The sequence below is a fragment of the Chaetodon auriga genome, chromosome 8 (genome assembly GCF_051107435.1).
Source record: "Chaetodon auriga isolate fChaAug3 chromosome 8, fChaAug3.hap1, whole genome shotgun sequence".
Taxonomy (NCBI): Eukaryota; Metazoa; Chordata; class Actinopteri; order Chaetodontiformes; family Chaetodontidae; genus Chaetodon; species Chaetodon auriga.
The window spans coordinates 15,992,884-16,015,548 of NC_135081.1; the positions used below are offsets into that span (position 1 = coordinate 15,992,884).

Sequence of the window (22,665 nt, forward strand, 5' to 3'; positions counted from 1 at the left end):
TTCCTCCCCCTCCTCACTCTCCTAATCCCCCTCTACTCTCTGTGAGGGCCCAACGGTCCCTCGGGAGAGAGACGAGGCCTTTTACCTGTCAAGAGGCTTTTGTGCCAGACCAGACAGACACACACACACACAAACGTATTCTGTACAAAATCAGCTCAAATTTGGTCTTTTGTTGACTTTTAAAAAGTGTTGAAACACAGCAGTATTTGCAATTTTTTTTTGCATTTTGTGTGTCATTTAATAAAAAAAAAAAAATCAAAACACAGGACGCAGTCAGGCAGAATAATCAGAACTAGTTTATGATTTCAAAGTGCTGAACAGAAAATCCAGTGAACCAAAGAGAAAGAAAAAAAAAATCGAACAGGAAACTCAAACCAAAGAGGGACATTGAAAAAACAGCAACTTTTTTTCTTTTTTTGTTTCTCTTCTTCAAAAAACAATGCACAACTCGTACCACAATATTTGAAAAAGCTAAAAACACTTCAAAATATTAGTTTTGTATATATATATGTATATATATATTTATATTTATATCTATATAATTTGCTTTTTTCATATTTCAAACTGCTGCCGTGAGTGTGTGAGTGGGTGTTGGAGGCCCAGGGAGATCCCCATAGAGCCGCAGTCTGAGACACAAACACAGGTCGAGCTGTTTTGACAGGCTATGGCAGCTCTTGACAGCTTAAAACACACCATGCATATGATCCTGGCTTCTCTAAGCGTACGCACAAAGACGGTATGCAGCCATGTCCTCCACACTCTCACACGGCCTCCACAATAGAAACAAATAGAAAAAGAGCATGACTGCGGAATGTTTCGCCCCTGGACGTACAGCTATCTGTCGAGCACCCTCCTCTCCCCGACTCCCCGGGGAGCAGGTAGGGTGTGTGTCTGTGCTTCTAGCCCTTCTCGGGGTTTAAGTGCTTCAAAAGCCAATTTCTGTCCATGTTCATTCCTCCGTACTCCTACTCGACCTATGATTTAAAAATGAGTTAATAGAAAAAAACATACTAGAGCAAGTTCAAGTCTGGGTGACTCAGTCATCAATCGTTAGTGCACAGTACCTCCTCTGCTTTCTAAGGCCAGACGGAGTCTGTCTCTCTTTCTTTGAGCTACTGACAGTACAGGACAAGTCTTTGTATTAAAATAATTTAGAGTTTGAAATTAAACCGTTCCTTCTCCGCCTCTTCCTTTTGTGGTGAGATAGCACTTAAGAAATTGCACTTGGAATCAAGAGCCCAACTCAACAGCTACTTCCATGTGTTTATGAAATATCTGTGTCCTGCTTTGAGATGTTGCTGCGTGTCTGCGCTGACGCTGTCTGACCTCTGACATTTCAGTACATTTCAGTATGAAAATGCCCCCCTTCCTTCTCTCAGCAGGAGGAACTAGAATGCACAGCGACTCGTGTGTCACTGGGACATCTCTCAAAACATTTGATCACACTGACACCTCCCCTTCCCTCTTTGCTAAAAAGAAGTCCTCAGCCTGGCCGGGCCAAAACACAGATAGACAGTACTCATAAACCTTGGTGTTCTTTCTTTTTCGCTGGATGAGCTGCCATCCAGACGGAGAGAGGACAGTAAAAAGTCACTTTTCCGTCGTCCATCTCAGCCTCGTCATTGTCCCCCACATGAGAAAAACAGGTGGTTCAAATAAAAAGTGGTAAAGCGTTTGAGCAATTGTCTTTTATACTGATGAAAAGCATTTAGTTGGTTGTCCATTTGAGTGAAAAGCATTTGATTGGCTCTCTCTGCCCTGCATCAGTCAGAGGGGAGTGAGTCTCTCTTCTGGGTGTGTGTGCGTGCTCCTCGTGGGGGAAAGGCCTGAACAGGACGTGACGTGGGTTTTTCTCTGCTTTGTCAGCCTGGGCCATCAGTAGGGCAGAGTGTCCAGGAACCTGTCAATCAATGGAGGTGGCGGTACCAGGTCCTCCAGCTTCAGGTAGAAGATTCGTTGAAGGCCCTGGGTCCTCTGGGAACGGAGCTCTGCCCTTAAACCCAGAATACGACTCAGAGGCGGCGCAGCCTTGGACGAGGAGGAAGAAGGTCCGCAACCCAGGTGGTCTCTGAGACAACAAATCACTTTATTCTGCAGCTCCTCGACCCGCTTTGAATCCTTCAGACCTGGGACTTGCTCTGTGGATAGACAGACAGCCAGAGATGTTAGGAGAATAATTCATTAAACGCAAGAAATTATGTCTGTGGAAAACGAAATACACACACGCACATACATCACAGCTCATTCAGCTGAAAGAGCATTAGCTACATCTTCTTTTATATTGAATTCCACCTCATTACCCTGTATGGCTAATGTTCTTAACAGGCCTTAACCCATCTCACTCACTACAGATCAATACGCAGTCTAACCTAATAAGCCCCCTGCACATTGTGTACTCTCACACACACAATTTATATATATACACACACATACACACACACACACACAAACACAAACAGTCCCTGCAATTTAAGACATTGACAGAAACAAAAGTGCTCAACAATTAGCTGATTATTCTGCCCTGTGAGCAGCCAAATGAAATTAGAAGCACACACGCACACACGCACACACACACACACTGCTGCCCATAGCAACTCCAGTGGCACCCGTACCAGGCTTAATGTGACACTAACTCATTCTGCAGAGAACAGGGTGTCCAGCCCCACACACACACACACACACACACACACACACACACACACACACACACACACACACGCACGCACAGAGACACATACACCAGCCAGTCTGTGCTGCAGGGAGGCTGTCGCTAAGACCAGTCTCACTTTGAGGTATCCATTATCTGAAGCTTATTTATTGTTTGTTTATGTGACTCTTTTGTTTGTTCTGTGTTTGTGGCTGCAGAGTCACTCCAGCCCTCCTTTCGCGTAGGCTTTCAGACCCCTCACACACTCCTGCTTCCCTCTCTCTCCGCTCTCCCTAGCCCTTCTTTCTCTATGTGTGCGAGCTCCTGGGGAGAGATCGATGGCTGCCTTTCTGCACAGGCCACTCTGAAGCGGTCGATCGCCTGGTGGCTCTGGCGGCACTGCCGTGGCAGTGCGCTGTGTGCTTTGCCGAGGTGGCAGAGCGCCACTGAGAACAGCGCAGACGCCATTCCAGAGCTGTGCTCCACGGTGGGCTGGTCGATCAGGCACAGAGTTAAGTGCTCCCCCAGAGAGTGAGGATGGGGTTGGAGGGCTTAGATGAAGGAAGAGAAGGTGGAGGAAGAGGAGAAGGAGGTGGCTGGGGGCAGGGTGAGGTAAGGAAGCTAAGCGTAGGGGGGAAGGGTGTTTTACACATTACGCATTTATATACAGTTTCTGACTCTGACGCGCAAAAAAAAATGTTTGAACACTTAATTGTACAGGTGCCCTCCATCACCTTGGGCTACATTCGAGATTGACTATTTCTAATGCATTTCTAATATACTCTACTGGCAACTACACTCTTCCTCTTCTGTTGGGTCTCAGATGTGTGTTCACAGAGAAAGCTGCGACTCTCCTTCTATTTTTCACAGATGCAGGCTGATTAGAGGGCCAGGTGTGTGGCAGGTGCAGCAGGTGCTTCTGGGTATCGGGTTCTTGTTTCAGGTAGACATGTGTGAGAACACGCATGCACATGTGTGTCTTTGAGCGTATGTGTGACGTTGGTGGATGTATCCACCTGATCACTGTCACATTGAATCACCCACCAGCAAAGCTCTGGACAAAGGAAGGAAGGTGTGTGTGTGTGTGTGTGTGTGTGTGTGTGTGTATCCGTATATTTATGTGAAAGCAGCTCGTATGTTGGACAGTGTCTGTGCGTTGTGGAGAGGGGCAGCTGACTTTAAAAACAGGCAGCTATTTTAATCCATATCAAACAAGCTTTATCTGCTCATTTCATTTTCTCACGATCTTGAATTTCAATCTGATGTTTTTGGGTTTTTACCTGTGAGCAGTACGAGGGCGGCCAGGCAGGCGAAGGCAGAGGCGTCCAGGTTTAGGCTCTGGAGGTGGGTGGAGAAGTCGCGGATGGAGTCCAGCCATTCTCCGAACCCACGAAGGCACTGGAACCTGTGCAGCACCAAGCCGTTACAGAACACTAGTTTATCCTCTGACAGCATCGACCTGTGATACAGAGAGAAGAAGAGAGGAAGACTCTGGTTAGACCTCTCTTGCAATGAAACGCTGCATTTTTCCCTCATTTATTGTAAATATGGCTTGAGATACTGGGGCAAGGAAACAATTACAATAAAAAACAATGAGAAAACCTGGCAGTATGCGCACTCACGCAGAAACGGGACACACATCAAACACAGGCATGCAGTTCATTAAGGTTGTGTTTTCCAAATTATAGCATTTTAAAACATTCCTGTGTTTCCTTTCGGCTGGGTGGGGTGAAGGGTTAGGGCAGAGGGCTGCTCGATGTGTGTGTGTATTTGCAGATACAGTAGGTAAACGGTTATGGTTTTAATGTGCCCAGGCTGCGGTGTGCAGTGGAAACACAAAGCTTTAATGAGGAAATGAAAAGACTTCTCAGATGTATTTAGCCATCAGTTACTCACGACACACAACATCCCACTCCTTTACCATCGAGCGGAAAGGAAACGAGAACAAGGGAGGGGAGGGCTATGACTAGTCTTTCTTAAAGAAGAGCGTGGCTTTCTTCAGAGAGCTGGTAAAAACGTTTAGTTGTTAGATCTCAAGAGGGCAACAAAGGGGTTGTGAGGAAGAGAGATGGAAGATCAGAACAAGGGCAGAGAGTGTGTGAACAAAGAGGGGTGCGCTAAAATTACACCCTGCACAAACACTGGTTAAGCAGTTATGAGGAGGGGATGAAATACCATTTATGTCCAATTATCCTTTCTACGATTTAAAAGAGGTATTCCGCCCACCCTCAGCAGAACACGTGCAAACAGATGCTCGCACATCACCAGCTCAGTCAGTCATACATTAAACATACCTTTCCATTCTTATATGCACAAACACAAAAAATGATCAGAACTAGCCATCAAGGTGAAAATGGTCATCCATGAGCTGGAGACAGGGGGAAAGAAGTGAGAGTAGAGTTGTGGTGTTAAATAATAGGCAGGGATGGATGCAGGTTTAGGGAGAGGGTGGAAATGGCTTCTTATATAGTTTGATGTTAATGGTTATAGTGGTTTGACCCCTGGAACTCTGACGTTTCCTTTAAATCCCCTTTAAGGGCTTCATGGTTCAATGCAAACTACAGAGTTTGAAAGTTACGGAATATTCTGGATCTGCTCATTGCTTTAGTGTGGTTATACTTTTATAATCCAAACCCAGTATGACATTGCTTTTATGGCTGTATCGTTATTTTTAATGTAAAATTCTTAGATGTGTTTTGCACATATTTTTAACAAATTTCCTTTAAATGTAGCATCAAATAGCGTGCACATTTCGAAAAAAGGCTTTTTTGTTTGTGAACAATGCTTTTTGATACGATGCCTCTGAATGATGAACTGACAGAGAGATGGGAGATTAAGTCTTATAATATAATACATACAAACTGGACAGACAAGCAGCCAAGCAGATGCACACACGCACACACACAAACAAACACACACACACACACACACACACACACACACACACACACACACACACACACACACACACACACACACAGCTGGATGTGTGCCACACATTCCATTCACCCCTGACTACACAGTCACCACGGCAATCAACCAATAACCACAGAAACTGTTTGGTAACGGGGTGCTTACAGCAATGCCGGCCCAGAAGAGCGGAGCAAATTTACTCTCTACACACTGAGCACACACAGACACATACACACACACACACACACACATACACACACACACACACTCACAAACATACAGATATACGCATGTCCAGGGGTCTACAAGGCATCTGAGTTCAACACAGGGTCACTGCAGGGCTGCGTCAACAATGAGGCGTGAGGGTGGACTGCATCCTTTGCTCTCACGAAAGCGCAAAATAAGACAGTGCCGTATTTGTGTGTGTTTTCCTCTGTGCCGTGGGAGTTTGGCTGATGGAAAGATGAGCAGTGTGTGTGAGCATGTGTGTGTTTGATAGAGGTCCCTATGAGTCCACCGTGTAGCGTGAGTCAGAGTCCCAGCCTGATCCCCCTCCTGCTGGGACTGTGATGCCACCACCCAATCCTCTACCCACCCTGCACCTGGACCTACACTGGGAGGAGGAGAGAAAGTTGGGATTCTACATCATCAGTGTGCGTGAGGGTGTGTGTGAGTAAGTGTGCTTGTGTGTGTGACTGTGTTGGTTTTCTGCCCTAGACGACAGCATAGACAAAAGGATGAGCTTGTAGCCCACCCCCGCCCCGCTCCTCCTCCCCATAAATTTAACCAGCCAGATGCCTTACGAGAGCAGACCGGTAACCCGGGGCAATTTTGAGGCAAAGATGGGCAGGGGCAGTCATAATGGCACCACAGGTATCCACGAGTAAGACACACATTTGCTCACACACACATCACTGGATGTATGCAGTAAATGAAGTTGATCCCCTTTTTATTTCAGTCAGCTGAACTGAATATGTATTTCCTTCCCTCAGAGCCCTTTCCAGTTTCTCAGCTGACTAGCTTTTAGATGGAATTGATCTCGTCAATTCACAGCTCTCAATGCTAGCACAGTTTTAGCCCGCGGAACACACACAGAGCTCTCTGTGCGTCAGATATCAGACAAGCGGAGCGGAACTCTGTGGGTGTAGCTGCTGTCATAGCTACAGACTCCATTCATAATTTGGTTCATATGGCGATTACTCAACTGCCCTCCTCCTACTCTGGAGATACACCAACACAGCAGCTCACAGCTTTGCCAGCACAGCTACTCACTGTACTGTAATGGTAAAGGATACTAACTGCCTGTTGTGACGTGAGATGCCAAATGAGTTGTTGCTAAAGTCGTAGGCATGTGATGTTTTAGATGTGTGCATATGGATGGAGACTTGTGCAAGAGTTTCATAAGCGAAACTCCGCGTGTTGAGGTTCTCATCCATCTGCTGTTTGTTCTGGTACGAACCACGGTGCTTCTCCCCCTCCTCACCTGTGAGCCAACCGCAGGACAAACAGCTCCAGGAAGGCAGAGTCTGTGAGCAGGTTCTGATCATCACGCTGAAGCTCGGAGAACCCGGGAAGCCGGTCAGCCCAGCATCGCGTGGTCTCCATCGAGATAGTGAGCAGCCTGTAGAAGAGCTGGATGTGGTCGGCATCTGAAGAGGAGGTGGGAGGGTCGGCAGCGCTGAACTGTGGAGGAAGACGGAGATAACATGAATGAACTTCCAGACAAGCCATAGTTCACACTGAGCACGTGCATTTGTCTAACTAAAATGACAAGTGTGGCGTTGGGGGGGTACCTGGCTGTAGTCGAGGTCACGGGGTGTGCAGTGGGAGTAAGCCCGGAGCAGAGCGGAGAGCAGGCTGACGGGTGGAGAAGGAGGAGATGCTTCCGTCTGCAAGGGGCTCTTTGGTTTGGAAGGCAGGCGGCCTCTGCGCCCCTTCAAGCTATCAGTACGTACCACTGTGAACCAGAGAAAGAGAATTTGAGTGATTATGAAACAGTTGTTCAGTTGAATCTGATATGTTTATACAAAGAACCTCTATTCTCTAGATGATTGTTATCAGTATTTTATAGCGGTGAATTTTGACTGAAAGGAGGCTCTTTCCACAGGAGCTCTCCAACATTCCCACATTCCCTACACAGGAGGCTGCCAGCCAGCAGATGGCAGTGGAGCTGTTCTACAGGCTGCAGACATGGTAGCGGCATATGGAAGTGTGTGTGGTGCGGGGACCTTGTTTGCGTTTATGTGGGTATGTGTATGTGTGCGAGGCAGGTGAGAAACCTCAGGGAAATGAGGGCAGTATGAGCACCACGCTACACATCAGCAAAACGTGCAGCAACAGTTATAGCGCGGTGAGACACATGGAAGATAGAAAGTGTGTCTCTCTTTGTGTTTTAAAGGGGACAGGTGAGGTGTGTTTTCTATTTCCTTCCTCCAGCAGACAGAGGACAAATAACTGCTCCGTGGATGTGTGACATGCTGCCATGGGTCACTGCCGGCCTGTTGAACCCTGATTGCAGAGACAAACTTTGACATCGTGGACTGGAGGTCAGGCTTGTGTTGCACCATCCTCGGGTGTGCTTGCCTGCCTGTTTAGTAACTTTTCAGGTGTGTGTTCACTTCGTTTCTCTTACCTTCCTTCACCATGCCAACACTCAGGCACTTCTGAAAGCGGCAGTACTGGCAGCGGTTGCGTCTCCTCTTGTCCACAGGACAGTTCTTACTGGCCAGACACACATACTTGGCGTTTTTCTGCACCGTGCGCTGGGAAGAGAGGAAACAGGCATTCCGATAATCAGCCTCCAAACACAATCAACCACCTAATATTTGATTTGTTTAATTCAATTTCTGTTTTTTTTTTTCTTCCCCATCAAAGAATGAAAGCAGAAGCTCGCAGGTCAGATTTTAATTACGCGCTGAAAGGCGGCGGTGACATCAGTATAATTAGATAAAATTAATTTTCCAACAAGCCTAGCCTGCAGGAGGGACAATTTTATTAGCGCCAGAGCCGACAATGGGGACCGAGCGCGTGGCGTGCTGAGGCGGGTCCCGCGAGACAGGAGGACAGCGGCCGCAAGAGCTGCCTGATCAGATTTTTTGTGAAGCTCGCGGGTCAGCTCGTGGCACCTCCGGGGCCTCGCGCATCGCGCCTCTCTCAATGGGCCCCGCGAGAGCTGTTTTCTCCTCGGCTGGCTCGTGCGATTATTACTGACCTTATTAAAATGAAATCGGAAACGGGCCACGTGGGGGGCGGGTGCGTTCGCCGCGTGAATGAAAGACAATAATAACAGAGAGTGACAGCGAATGCCTATACGCTCTCGTGCGCGCGCGCACAAATGGGCAGTGCTTTTAGAGCTGGATACGTTTGTATTTATACAGACAATGTCAACTGCCGTCAAGGTGGAAAAGAGCTCTAATAACTTCATGAAAACTTCCCCGATCAGAGTTAGAGGTACTGCCAGAGTTAAGACGCTGACTACAGTTTCTTCGTTTATTATAGTACAATGATAGAATGTAGGATAGGCTTAGTTAAAGTGAGTGCTTGGGTAAATATTCTTAATATAAACAAACCACAAATCTATTCACTCAGTGCCCGTGTAACTCCGAGGTAGAAAGGGCATGCTGTCAATCTTTAAAGGCGTCTTTGACAGAAGGATTTAAACTCTGCTGCAGACCTTTGCTTGTGGTGTAAATCTGTTGAAGCGAAACAATTACATTTGCCAAAAAAGTTGCAATTACACTATGATTATTGTTATTTGCAAAGTTTTCACACTTCACACGCTGTCAAGCTGTGACTAGCCTACTAGTCCACTCAGACAAGACAGCACCAGAACGAACAGACTGAAAATTAAAGTAACGGAACACACGGGAAGTGTCGCGGCTTCTCCTCTCCTTTAACGCCTCTAAAACACATCAAAACAAATAAATCCAATTAGGAACCCCTCGCGCCACACATGCCCATGCCCCCGGGAGACCAATAACACACCAATTATTCCATATGCTCAGGCGCGAGTGCGGAACTGGCGCGTAATGGGCGCCAGCGCCGGATGAGAGTGGTTACCATGGCATCGCAGATCGCTGTGAGTGTCTCCCTGTCATCCCTTCAATGGTCAGTGACCCGTGAGCGCGCGGATAAGTTAACTATGGTCATTAATATGGTTGAGAAAAAACAGCATCCGTTTAGTGGGAGTCCGAAGCTGGATGACGCACTTTTCTTTACACCTCGACAACTCTGCACCAAGCCCAAAACAAAGTTGGACTTCTTGTGTGGAGTGATACTTTTGGATTTTAACTGTGATTTTATTTCTCTTCAATATCATCTTTCAGAATAAGACCCTATGTTTTTCTTACAGCATCTTGGGGGTTCAGGTGGAAACGGTGTAAGCTCAGTTGACTCTGGTGGTTGGTTGAGGGGGGAGTTCTTCCCCTCAGTGACCTGGGGGCCTAATTTATAAGATAGCTGGTTCCAATAAAAGCCTGACTTTGAAATGATCAATTAAGGCTCTGATAAATTAAGCTCTCATGAGTGAGTGCAGGCCTGTCTCCTGTCTCTCTCCACTACTATGTGTGTGCATGTGTGTGTGTGTGTGTGTGTGTGTGTGTGTGTGTGTGTGTGTGTTTTGGAGGTTGGGGGGTGGGGGCGGTAGCTCTTGTGACTTTGCTTTCTAATAAGCAGTGTGGAGCATGACTGGCTCAGCAGACACTACATATCAGAGCTAATGCTGCGTAACTAACTGCTCTCTGATACTCATCAATAGGATGCCTCCCTATGTGTGCAGGTGAACACACACACACACACACACACACACACACACACACACACACACACACACACACACACACCCACACACACGCACACAGATTGAATTATCTCAATATGATTATCCAGTCTGTAGACTCCTTTTTGTGGTCTGTACATTCCCTACCTATTTAGGGAATCCTATAAAAAGTGTTTGTGTATGAGCGGATGCATGAGAGAGGTTCTAGTTCTAGTTTAATTAATCTAATCAGTCTTGTAATTTATCACAATGTTAGTGGCTGAATTTCACAATGAGGTGAAAAAATGACAAATGTAACATTCTGCTGATTTCAGAGGCTGAAAATTTAGGGTTTGTGTGGGCCAAGACTTCATTCAAGTGAGAAAGCATTCAGTAAAACGTGGAGAGTCAGGATCGAGGATTGAGTTATATGCACGAAAAGGACATTCACAAATGAACACACATGCGTACAGAAGCTCACATGCTGCGGGTGTTATGGGGGCTGGATGGAGGCATGCAGGGGCAGATTCTTGACATGTAACATGTGCTAATAGCCTTGGCTTAATTTAAAAGCCTTTAGGGACTTTGTTCCCCCTTCTCCTCCCTCCGTGTCCTCTATCCACACATCTCCTCTGCTACTTTTTCAGAGGCAATCAAACCTCTCTCTCTCTGTCTGTAGAGAAAGCACTCGTTTGTAGTAAAAAAAAAACCCATATGTGTAGGTATCTGTGAGCTGATTTCATAATTGATAACTTGAGTCAAAATGCTAAGGCGTGCACATACACACAAATAGGTCTGTTTGTACATGCGTGGGTGTTTATCTTGATGATTTTTTTTTCCTAAATGAAAGAAATTCTCAACTTAAATCTATCATTTGTGCATTTCAGTGATCATGCCCTGTGCGTGTTACCATCCAGCTTGTCTTTCACCACTAGACTGCTACCTCACAACCTTTCTTTGACTTGCATGCTGTGCAAGCAATGGAAAATAAGAATGGTGTGCAGCGACCGGATCTGTGTATTTTCACTGATTAAAGCACAAGCTAAAGTAACTCACTGGGCAGGACAGTGGGTGCATAAAAACAGGACGCTATTTAATGTTATTTTTTGCTTCTATTATAATGTTTGCATTATACTGACGGCTGAGATTTTTAATTTTAAAAATCCTAATTCTGAATAGGTTCAGTGAATTAATGGAAACCAGTGAATGAACTGCATTACTCTGCCAAAATAAACACAGGAAAAACGAACCACTTTAAGAGGCTAAAATTAATTCACAGTGAAAATGTGTTTCAAATTGCTCTAATGAAATAACAATAATTTACAGCAAGCCTCTAGTATGGTTTAATGTGTAATAACTATTCAGGGATAATTAAATATAATCAGGAAAATATTTTTTAGGGGACAATAAAACCATCAGGGTAATGGACGTAATGTGCCCAATAATGTGAAAAAGAGCAAGTGTGTGAAAGGCATGTTTCAGTCTTTGCTGCTACATCCTGGATTCAGCGCGTAACAGACTGACAAATGTGTACATGCTACTGTATGAATATGTGGTTGTGTGCATATGTTGTGTTTGCATGGCTGGTTGCATCTGCATGCGTGTGTGTAAAGGAAACATAGTGAGGTTTGACAGGTTGTGCGGCTGCTGAACGCTGCAGCAAGCAGACAGCCCGCGGCCTGCTGCCACCAGACGCTGCTTTCATTAATTACTAAATAAAAACAAATTGTCAAACTAATTGAAAAGAAGGATAATTCATTTCCACCTACCAGAGGCATTATTCAATTACCTCTGTGTTTGCTCCCTCCTTCTTGCTGTCTCTTAATTTCACTCTCTTGTCTCATACAAGCAATAGAATGCTTAACAAGTGTGCTGGGAAATGTTATAATTCAGAGACTGCAAAGAAATGACCTCAGTGTCACGGAGTGTGGGTTCACTGTAATTTCAGCGAAGTATTTCATCACATGCACATGTCAGAGAAGTTTGTTGTCACGTCTATATTGTGTCTTATGACTCGCACAAGGGAAAATGAAAAATCTGTCTGACTAAAAAACATCTCTTGGTGATGTTAAAGTGAGAGTTGTGTGTGTGAGCACGTGTGCGGTAACATGGGATGTGAGACAGCGAGTTGAGAAGTGTTGGATTGAATCATTTGACGGACCAAATCTCACTCTGACTCATTTCGTCCTGAGTATTATGTCAGTGAATTGTGGTCAATTTTGTGGCCGCTGATTCACAACAAACACGCTGAGAGGAAACTTAAATTTCAAGGATTCCTTCTCCACCAGATTCCTGCTGCACTTTCTCTCTGCGTGGCAAGACATCAAGCATGGAGGACAATTTTCATCCTGTGTTTTCATGTAACAGAAGCAATCACACACACGCACACTCACACACAGAGCAGGCATACACACACTTTGCCCACTTGGTTGCTGGGAGAGACAACCCCCGTGGGTGTGTTGTGTTTTCATAATGACTCTAAAGACGATTTAGAGAGGTGCAGAGTGGGAGCGAGGCGAATGCAACAAAATAGTTTCAAATAAAATACGTCAGTCAGTTTGCAGCTTGTTCACAAATACTGGGTGATATTTTTAAGGTGAAATGTCAAGTTATGTATGTGAGTGTGTGCATCTGGTGAAAGAAGTATTCAGATCCATTACTTAAGTACCAAAGGCTCCCAAGATAAATCTGAGGGCTTGTGAGATGATAAATGGGAGAGGAGAGACGAAAAAATCTGCCATACATTTCTATGTCTTTGATTTTTTGTGAAATATTGGATGATTGAATAATAAACTTTGGCAATCAAACTGTTTCTGACTCTTAGGCATCTGAAACATGAAAAAGGGCCCAGACACTGCTTTTTTTTTGTAAGCAGTAACAAGTCAAGAGGAGTGGGAAATTTTAAAGACTTCTAAGAATATAAAGAAGAGGCAGAAGTGGACCATGTCTTATCAGAAACCACAGTTACTCCAAAAAAGGAAAGAGGCCTTGCTGCTGAATCAAGCACTGTTGATGGTTTAAAAGTGAAACTAAAAGCTTGAAAGAGCAACAATGCCTCATTTTTCTGGACATTTAAATGACTTATTGGCCCTCAAGGGTATTTACCTTGAAGAAGCCCTTGCAGCCCTCACAAGTGCGTACGCCGTAGTGCTGGCAAGCCGCATTGTCGCCACACACTGCACATGTGCCCTCTCCTTGGGGTCCACGTGGGGGAGGTGACGGCAGGCTGTCTCCTAGTAGGGGGCCACAGGGCCCAAGAGCCAGGGATCGGAAGGCAAGGCTGCTGCCCCCGGCCCCGCGGTGGAGCTGGTACATTGGCTGCTCCAGGGACGGACCGTGATGATGGGAGACCGAGGATGAGGAGGAGGAGGAAGAGGAGGAAGTACGAACCAGTCCTCCACCCAGACTCTCATAGCCACCGACGCTGCCACCACTATGGGGAGGCGAGTGCTGGTAGAAATGTGGAAAGCGGGGCGACTTGAGTGGACCCGCATCCAAGCCGGAGCTCAGAGAGTGGGTGTGTGATGGAGGAGCCAGTTGGTGCTCCTCCCACAGGAAGGAGGTGCCAGGCTGGGGCGGCAGGGACGGGGTGGTGGGAGTGGAGGGGGGTGACTGTTTAAAGTACATGGTGGAGGAGGACATGGCCTCCAGTGGTGGAGCAGTCGGGTAGCTTTCCTCCTCCTTTTTGATGGTGGGCCTGTGCGGAGGCATCTGGTAGAGGCAGGAGGACTTGGGCTCGTAGCTCCCCTCTACAAAGACATTGAAGCTGGGGAGGGAGGTGGTCGCAGCGGCGGCAGAGATCTCACCACCACCCAGGTCCAGCTTGGTGTAGTCAGGGGTCATGAGGTCAGAGCTGTAGCTGTCGCCCTGGTAACTGAAGGACTGGCCAGAGTAGGCTGAGCCTGGAGGGGCGGGCCCGTACTGAGCCTGCACACAGGGCATGTCTGCCGGGGAGACAGAGCACACACGTAGGTTAGAGCTGCGTGGCACATCAGACCACATGCATTCCAAAAACTTTTCATTCAAAAAGCATTTTTAGGGTGTTAGTAGAGTACAGCCGCACGGCAACAATCATTAGTGAGTGAGGAAAGTTTAATGACATTAATCAAACACTGATTTAAACAGAAGAGCAGGATTTTGCCCACAGAAGCGCGATACAGGAACAACCCTTCAGTAAATCTACAGGATACAGGCAGACTCTGCTGGAGGCACATGCACACAAGGGTAGTGCAAAACAGGTTCAACAATTGAACAGTGGATGACTAAAAATTTCTGCACAGCTCTATTGGAACAGACAGTTTTTTCAGCCGTTGAGTTGTCAGAAATTTCGCAATGTTACAAAGGTTTTCTGAATGCACCTTTCAAGTAATATGACAAACTATGCACAAATCTTTCCATTTGCTCAATTTCCTGCTTTAACACTTCTTGCACTCCACTGAATAACTAGAGTAGAAATATCTGGAGCACGCACACACACACAACCTCAGACATTGCTGATTCTCCCACAGTTAGTTCAGCTTAAGATGCTGCAGTTCATCAGCACACAATTCTGAGGCAAAAGCAGTCAAAGCAAAGATCCAATCCACACTACATACTGAAATACTGCATGTGTGTGTGCAGGGCTTGTGTGTGTGCGTGCGTGTGTGTGGGTGCACTCTGGTTAGTCAGATGGCAAAGCAGATGAGTTAACATTAAATAATAATGGAACCCCATGGTGGTGCTGGATACTTGCTGCACAACCCACACACAAATACAGGAGCACACACACACACGGCGCACAAACACACACGCACACAGATATTTCCTCTAACTGCTGCAGACGCCACTTGGTATGTCTTGAGTTTTCCCCTTGATTTAATTCTGTCAGTCACAGCAACAGGCCACCACCTCATCATTTGTGCGTGTGGACTGTATATATGGTCTCCTCTTATCAAACTCTTTACGTAATACACTCCACCTGCGTTTGCGTGCATGCTCCTGACCATGCACGTGTGTGTGCGTGTGCGTGCGTGTGTGTGTGTGTGTGTGTGTGTGTGTGTGTGTGTGTGTGTGTGTATGCTGAGTGTGTGCGGGCTAATCAGTCATGAGTGTCAGCGCAGCCAGGGTTTTGTGGTGTTTGCTCGTCGCTCCCGAGCAGGGGAACTGTCAACACAGCGCTGCTCCCATTGACGCCCAGCATGCGCGAGCTGTGCCGTAATCGCCCCCGTTCCTCGCGCGTCATGTTTGTCTAGTCAAATACGGGACATATCGGTCCTGCTGTTGTTAAAGCACTCACAAATACCTCCATCCAAACGGACTCACTAAGGCTCGGTCAGGGAATTACAGGCTAATTTCCTTAAAGGTACATTCAAGAAAAAGAGTCAGAAAGAGCGCCTCTAATGCTTATTCAACAAAATAAAAGTCTTGGAACCTCATAAAATCGCAGTTTCTTCCTATTTAAACTAACCTCTGCTAATAGGCTGACAATGATAATACATTTTGAAAATAGCCTACAACGTTTAGTTCGCAGTCATATGTGCCTAATAGACTACATGAATGTCACTCATGGCGGAAGCAGACAGAGTTACACATTAATTTCAGCCGCTCTAACACAATTAAATTATACCTGAGGGGCAGCGTGCGTTTTGGCTGTGGGGGCTCGAAATGGAAAAGGATGACTCAAAGCGTTAATTAAGTCAAAGAAAAACAATATGAGGGACACTCATCTACATAACTTTATTTATTTATTTATTTATTTATTCCTTCTTTTATTTATTTGATATTTCTGTGTTTTTTTGATTAGATGTATTTGTTACAAGCAAGACGGAAAAGGGTCAAAAGAGAGCTGACCTCAGACTAGACCTGGTGCAAAAAAATAAAAAATAAAAAATAAAAAAATAAAAAAAAATAAAAAAATAAATAATTTTTAAAAATCCAAGAATTAATTCAAAAGGAATCTCAGCCTAAAACCACAATCTTCTTTGGTAAAGTTTAAGTGTACACTATTTTCTCAAAATTCACTGTTAAGTATATCACTCATAGCAGGCACAGACAGACCTACAGTATGTCTCAATGGGAATATTAAGATTTTTTTTTTTTATTGAGGATATGAGTCAAGCTGTAGGCCTACGTCTGTTTGACGTCATCAAGTTTTTTTTTTCTTCTGCAAGTGACCAGCTCTTCAACCCACGTGGAAAAACACACATGCAGCATTATGGGCGTCATGGGGCTTTTCTGGGCTATACCTAAAGACTTTTGCAACTGATTTGGCATCAGAGGAAGAAGAGAGAGAGGCACGAGAGAGAGAAAAAAATGAAACCATGAGAGGAGGAGAGGACTGCGGTGACCTGTGTGGTTCTCTGTGTTGTGCCAGTAGGTCAAGCCTCAGATCAGTGTTGTGCATCAGTGTGGGTGTTTAAGAGATATTGCACCTGTCATATTAAGTATGTCTGCTGCAGCTATATGCACGCATATATGCTTAAACAACTTGTAATAGGTTTTCATTTGAGTTTGCCTGAGAAGACAGAGGCAGAGAAATGCTGTAAAGCAAATACAATATACCCGGCAGCGAATAGCAACATCAAACTGTATGGACTGTGATGTTTTTCTGTGTGTGTCAGGTGAGGAAAGAAGCTTTTGATGAGGTGTTTTTTCATACACACATTTAGGCATACACACACACTCATATTTTCAACGCTAATGATGTTCAGGATGTCAACATGAACCAGTATATGTTCATACTGCCAAAAACATGCACCCTTATCCTGAGGAGAACCTGTAAAACCACTTGTGTCTGCAAACGTCTCATCCTCTTTGTTGCTTTACATTAGGTGGTGTGCCTTGCCTTCACTCAGTAGCGCGCACACACACACTCACACACACACACACACCCATGCTCACAAGTGTCTCACACACACTCACCAATACAAATAGACAGGTATCAGTGGAGTGTCTTTATTTTTATGTCGCTGAAGCAAATCTGTGGGAAACCTTCTACACTCCAACACCACCATCTGTTTACCTTCATTACACTTGCATGCAAGCAGGTGTGTGTGTGTGTCTGCGTTTGTATGTGTGCATGTGTGTGTGCAAGCAAGAGGACAGACAACCCAAGCAGAGTCAGACACAGGTGGTGCAGCATGGTGAGGCAAAGGGAAACAGTCTCTAACCTCGAGGTGTGCATTTCAACTGGACAAACTGCAGCTGTTCCAATAACTGAGTGCGCTTGTTCATTGTCAGAATGCCATAGATCTAACAAATAAAAACATGAAGTTGCAGACATAAATACAAAAACACAGGATTTCTTTTTCTTTTTTGTCAGTGAATCATGAGATAAATTATTTGAATTCAGTGGCCTCACACAAAGTGATTTTCACACATACTACACGCACACCAAGCACAAACACAATTACATCACAACTGACTATATGCTAAATATCTGCAATTTGAGGGGTTCATCATCTGTTTAACTTATCAAGGACAGCCAGAAAATTATTTGGATATTGAATTTTCGTTTGACAGGTTGAGGATAAAATAATAAATAAAAACACACTGAAACAATGCAAAAATACTCATAATGTGGTCTGTTTTAGTCATAAAGGCTTTCGAAGACCTTGTTGAGTCATTAGGAGGATCGATGTCTATGATGATTCGCCACCGTTTTTTGGATTTAGGTGTGCCTGGTATCAAAAGTCTCTTATTTCTGCCAGCTTGTCTAATGACTGAAATGTCAACCCAGTCCGCACTACACAAACACACACAAACACACTCATTCTCACCGGCACACGAGCTGAGACTCACGCGGCCAAAGAAAAGATCAACAGCATGTTAAAAAAAGAAAAACAAATAAACAAACAAAAAATATGATTTACTACTACACAAGAGCAAACAGAAGGCATGAGCTAAAAACACAGCCATAGTTAAATTCTGATGTAGATCCTAAGTTGACAATAGACTTTTCGAGGACGTTTTGATTTTTTTTTTTTTTCCAACAGTGAAACATAAGTAAACACCTATCACACCGCATTAGATGCGCAAAAACAGAAGTGAGCCACAAAAGGTGCACTAACTCCAAAAGCATCAGGTGAGAAAAGAGATTAGCCTAAACTAAGAAAGAAAGAAAGAAAGAAAGAAAGAAAGAAAGAAAGAAAGAAAGAAAAAGTACAATAATTGATTAGATTGAAAAGGAAGAGCTGAGGACTGTCGTCTACCTGGTGAAAGAGCTTCGCGCTGAATGGTGCTGGGTGTCCGGGATTGAGGGATGGCGTGGCTGCGGCCGGGACAGGGCTCCTGGAGCAGGGAAGATTCGGCGGGCGTCACAGAGGAAGTGTCCGATCGCCGTGGCTCCGAGCTCGGCTGGGCGCGCTCTTCCGAACCTATGTCTGGAGGAGAGATGTCTGGGTTACAGCCAGTCATGTGGCGGCAAGCTGAAGAAAAAGGTGGGCGCCGTCATCTCCACTCAGCGATCATCGTAAGGCAGCAAAACTCACTCACACTTAGACAGACGTAAGCATTAAGTCATGTTTTACTATTTTTTCCGATAAGAACTTCCTTCCCATACTTCGTTTAGCACATTATAGGTGGAGATGGACTTTACAACATTCCAAAGCATTTCAGCCCAGAGAAATGTTGGCGCAATTTACAGACAGCAACAAACACTTACATTTTACACTAAATAGAAATGATTATTAGCAAAAACAATCGAAACTGGCAGATGAAGTTAGTAAATCGGATGAGAAGGAGCAGAAAGATGAATGGACATGAAACTGCTGTGCGCACATCAGAACAAGATGTCACTCGTCGAAACACTACAAATCATTGCAATTCTCCATAAATCCATAGGAACACAAAGTAAGAGGAATGTTTCCCATGTAAATTAAATCAGTTTTGTCAGTAAATATGACGCTGGATCCATGCAACAAAGGGAATATTATGAACCACAACTGAGGACTTTTAGCTCATTTCAAGACATGCACTGACGTGGGCGAAGTTTCATTCTAACATTAGTTGTGCTCTGTTATTAATACATTTTTAATTCTGAGCCACAAAAGACAAATTGAACCCGGCTTAAAATACACAACTTCTACAAATACAGACCTACAAAAGTGACAACTTTTAAAAAAGCAGTCTGTGCCAGTGCCTCCAGGCCATCGCTTTTCTTGCCTCTGATCACCACCGTATTCGCCTGCTCAGGGTTCATCCAGAGAGAGAGAGAGAAATCGAGAAATTTTGGAGAGTTGGACCTGAAACCAAACCAGCGGACTCCTGTGCGCCGTGCGCCTCCAACTCCCTCTCACTGCAGCAGGGCGCACTGTGGTCGCCGGATTTCAAGGCCCAGAGCGCCCCCTTTCTGTCACATACTTTCTTATAAACAGACTCTCTCTCTCTCTCTCTCTCTCTCTCTCTCTCTCTCTCTCTCTCTCTCTCTCTCTCTTTGCCGGATCCTCTGGGATACGGTCATGTCGAGTGACCACTCGATCTCCCATATTCATCTCAATACTTTGTGTTGACAAGCCACAGTCCCCATGAACGACTCTCAGGGCTACAGGCACCTGCAGCCTGCTGTCGTCTCTTATCTTTGTGTCAACAGATCAAACTCGTCCGTTTGGTGTTTGACAGAACAGCCACTTTTCTGCAAACCCTGAACTTACAGATCAGTTCTGGGGGGAAATATTGGACCTCTCTGAACTCCTTTGATGATTCAAAGCTCAGGATATGGCTTTTTAACAAATATCATGCCTCGCAGAGACTTCAAATATGTTAAAGTAAAGAAAAACAAAAAAGACAGACCAGAGTAAACAAACAAGTCAGGCTGTGTAACATCTATTTGATTAGGGTTGATTTGGAACAGTTAAGCCATTATTCAATTCTGTGTAGAGCCACTGGAGTGTAGAAAAAGCCTTTACGCCTATAAACACCAGTTGGTTATAGCAACAGGAGAAATAAGATATTCTTTGATACAAGCTAACAAAGCCTCATTCTTACATAAACTTGTGAAATTATTGTACGTAGATGCGCTTTCATCACAGCCTTTGTGGGGGGTTAAAAGAGTGAAAGTTAAGTGGCACGTTTACTTATGAAAAAACAAACAGATTTTCTGCAAAGTGAGACATTCAGTTTTTTTTTGTTTTTTTTTCTTAACGGATCCCCTCTCGCTTTCTTCTCAGGCCGATCCGGTCGGTGGGGCTCTGGCCCTGCGCGCACCGGTAACCAAGAGAACGACATGAGAGCTGCAAAGCACGCGCCCCGGAGCGCCGGTAGCCCCCGGTAGCCCCTCGCACCAATAACCCCGGACAGCGCGAGGCTTCCAGCAAACAGAGACAGAGAAAAGAGAGGACATAAAGGAGAGACCAGAGAAATATATGAGTACTGTAAATCAGCCCTGAGAGGAAGACTGTCAGCAGTGCCTGCGTGCGCGGCTGCGTGCGTACGTAAACCTGAGTGTGTGAAAATAAGAAAGGTAAAATCAGCAAGTTGCTCAAGAGGGCTACCTTAACTGAGCAGTAGTTTCTTACCATGAATGACATATAGGCCAAAGTCTTGGCAGCTGCTACAGAATACAGTTTCTGTGTTTGGCATCAGATGTTTCAAACAATTATTTCATAGAGGGCTTCAGAAATTTGATGTGGCTTTATGGTGAATGGCTGAGGGTGTTTTTCCTGCGATCAATGGGAGGAGAGGCCGTGTCCTCACAGAGACAGTAGTGAGACCGCTGACATTTACGATTGGCCACCAGTCAGACGACAGCTCAGACTATATGACTCTTTGGAAAACAACTATCACCTATTTTTGTGGAGCTTTAATCCTGAAATGTAAACCAGGGTTAATAATCAGATTTGCTGCACAGTATTTGTCAACAATATACTGTAGTACCAATGGACTTGCTATCAGTGACATGTCGTATAAACACAAGTACATCCATCACCCCTCAAACACACTCAAAAGCAGCACACCGTGTAAATCTTACAAATCACTCATTAACAGCACAACCTCCCCAGAAAATCGTACATTACGAGAACAAAACCAAGGCACATGGCATGAAATCAAAGAGCTTTAACTCTCCTCTCTCTCAGCTCCTGCCTGAATGTAGGTTAGACTATTCTCCTCTCAGACCATTAGTGCGTCTGACTCCACTACTCATTGTGTGAGTGAGAGGCATCTCATTTCCATGACAACCAGAAAGGATATGATACCTTCCCAGCGCAAATTAAATACGAATTCAGCTTCATTTGCTCTCGGAGGCACCGCACACACCGACGATAACACGAGCAGCTGTGCGCGCTCTAGAGCTCGACAATATCAACAGGTTAGACGCACAAAGTTGGACAAGCCTGACACCGATGATGATATTTGAGTATAAATCCAGCACGATGTAGGATTTAGGTAATATGAACATGCACAGGCGCAGCTGAGGGTTAATATGTTTTGGTTCTGTGTGGTAATCTAACAAGTACGCTATACGGAAGAATGCAGGCACTCATTCATTCAGTTTACTTACTGGTTTGCTGTAGAGGTTCCGTCTTTACATGTGGTTATAACCTCGCTTGAAGTATCCTATTTCCATCCAGAATAATCACCAAGAGTCGAGGTAATGAAGAGAAAAATGTTAAAAAAATAAAAATAAAAAAATCAACAACCAAAAACCAAAAAAAAACCCTCTCAGTAATATTGCAGAGAAGCGGGATGCATCGGCGACAAAAAGTTTCTTGTTCTTCTTTTGACTTTTCTAAAACACACCAGAGCAGTAAAAAAAAGTGAAAAAATTAAAAACTCCCGGGTATAAGGAGTGTGTCTGCGTCCGCTCCCCGTGAGCTGCGTGTGTCAGTGCTGATGAGGTGCTTTGCAAAGTGTGGAGTTGTAACGCGGGTTTGTTTATGTGCGCCGTCTGAGGGGAGAAAGTCAAATAGTGCATTTATGTGGCTCTTCCTCCACATAGACGGCTGGTATGCGCTACGTCAATGTGACGCCATGGGAGAGGTGACGTCACTCAAAGTAGAGCTCCCTCTCTCTGTACAGTACCAGACACATAAGCCCTGCGCGCCGTGCCAGAGACAGAGAGAGAGCGAGAGAGAGTGAGAGAGAAAGAGAGAGAGAGGATCAGAGAGAGCGAGGAGGAGACGGTTGGTTTGATGGTTGCAGGGGAGGAGGCCGAGGGGGATCCGGCGGGCGAGCTTGCGCCATTGCTGGTTATGGCAGATGGCCCACAACTTGTGCATATGGCAGGAACTTGTTATTATTATAATGGCGAGTACTTCTAAAAATGACCAAAATATGAATTTGCTCAAAACAAACAAACAAACAAACAACTACGTAAAACAAAACAGTATCAGTGACACATTTAAGACTCCACTTTCAGCAAACACTCAAATAA

General features: G+C 45.0%; 1 protein-coding gene across 3 annotated transcripts; it reads right to left on the reverse strand.

Annotated features, from left to right (window-relative positions):
• Positions 1 to 318: 318 nt before the first annotated feature.
• Positions 319 to 22,202, reverse strand: nr4a3 (nuclear receptor subfamily 4, group A, member 3). 3 transcript variants are annotated; one of them, XM_076737905.1, is made up of 9 exons: positions 21,793 to 22,174; positions 18,506 to 18,676; positions 17,465 to 17,546; positions 13,422 to 14,260; positions 8,193 to 8,322; positions 7,354 to 7,517; positions 7,044 to 7,243; positions 3,928 to 4,106; positions 319 to 2,138 (listed from the first exon to the last, which is right to left on the reverse strand). In XM_076737905.1, the coding sequence occupies exons 3-9, from the start codon at positions 17,526 to 17,528 to the stop codon at positions 1,876 to 1,878; spliced, it is 1,839 nt and encodes a 612-aa protein (XP_076594020.1). In that variant the 5' UTR covers positions 17,529 to 17,546; positions 18,506 to 18,676; positions 21,793 to 22,174; the 3' UTR covers positions 319 to 1,875. The 3 variants fall into 3 exon arrangements, with proteins under 3 accessions (XP_076594020.1, XP_076594021.1, XP_076594019.1); XM_076737906.1 differs by lacking the exon at positions 17,465 to 17,546 and having other exon boundaries at positions 21,793 to 22,202; XM_076737904.1 differs by lacking the exons at positions 17,465 to 17,546; positions 21,793 to 22,174 and adding an exon at positions 19,392 to 19,659.
• Positions 22,203 to 22,665: the final 463 nt, after the last annotated feature.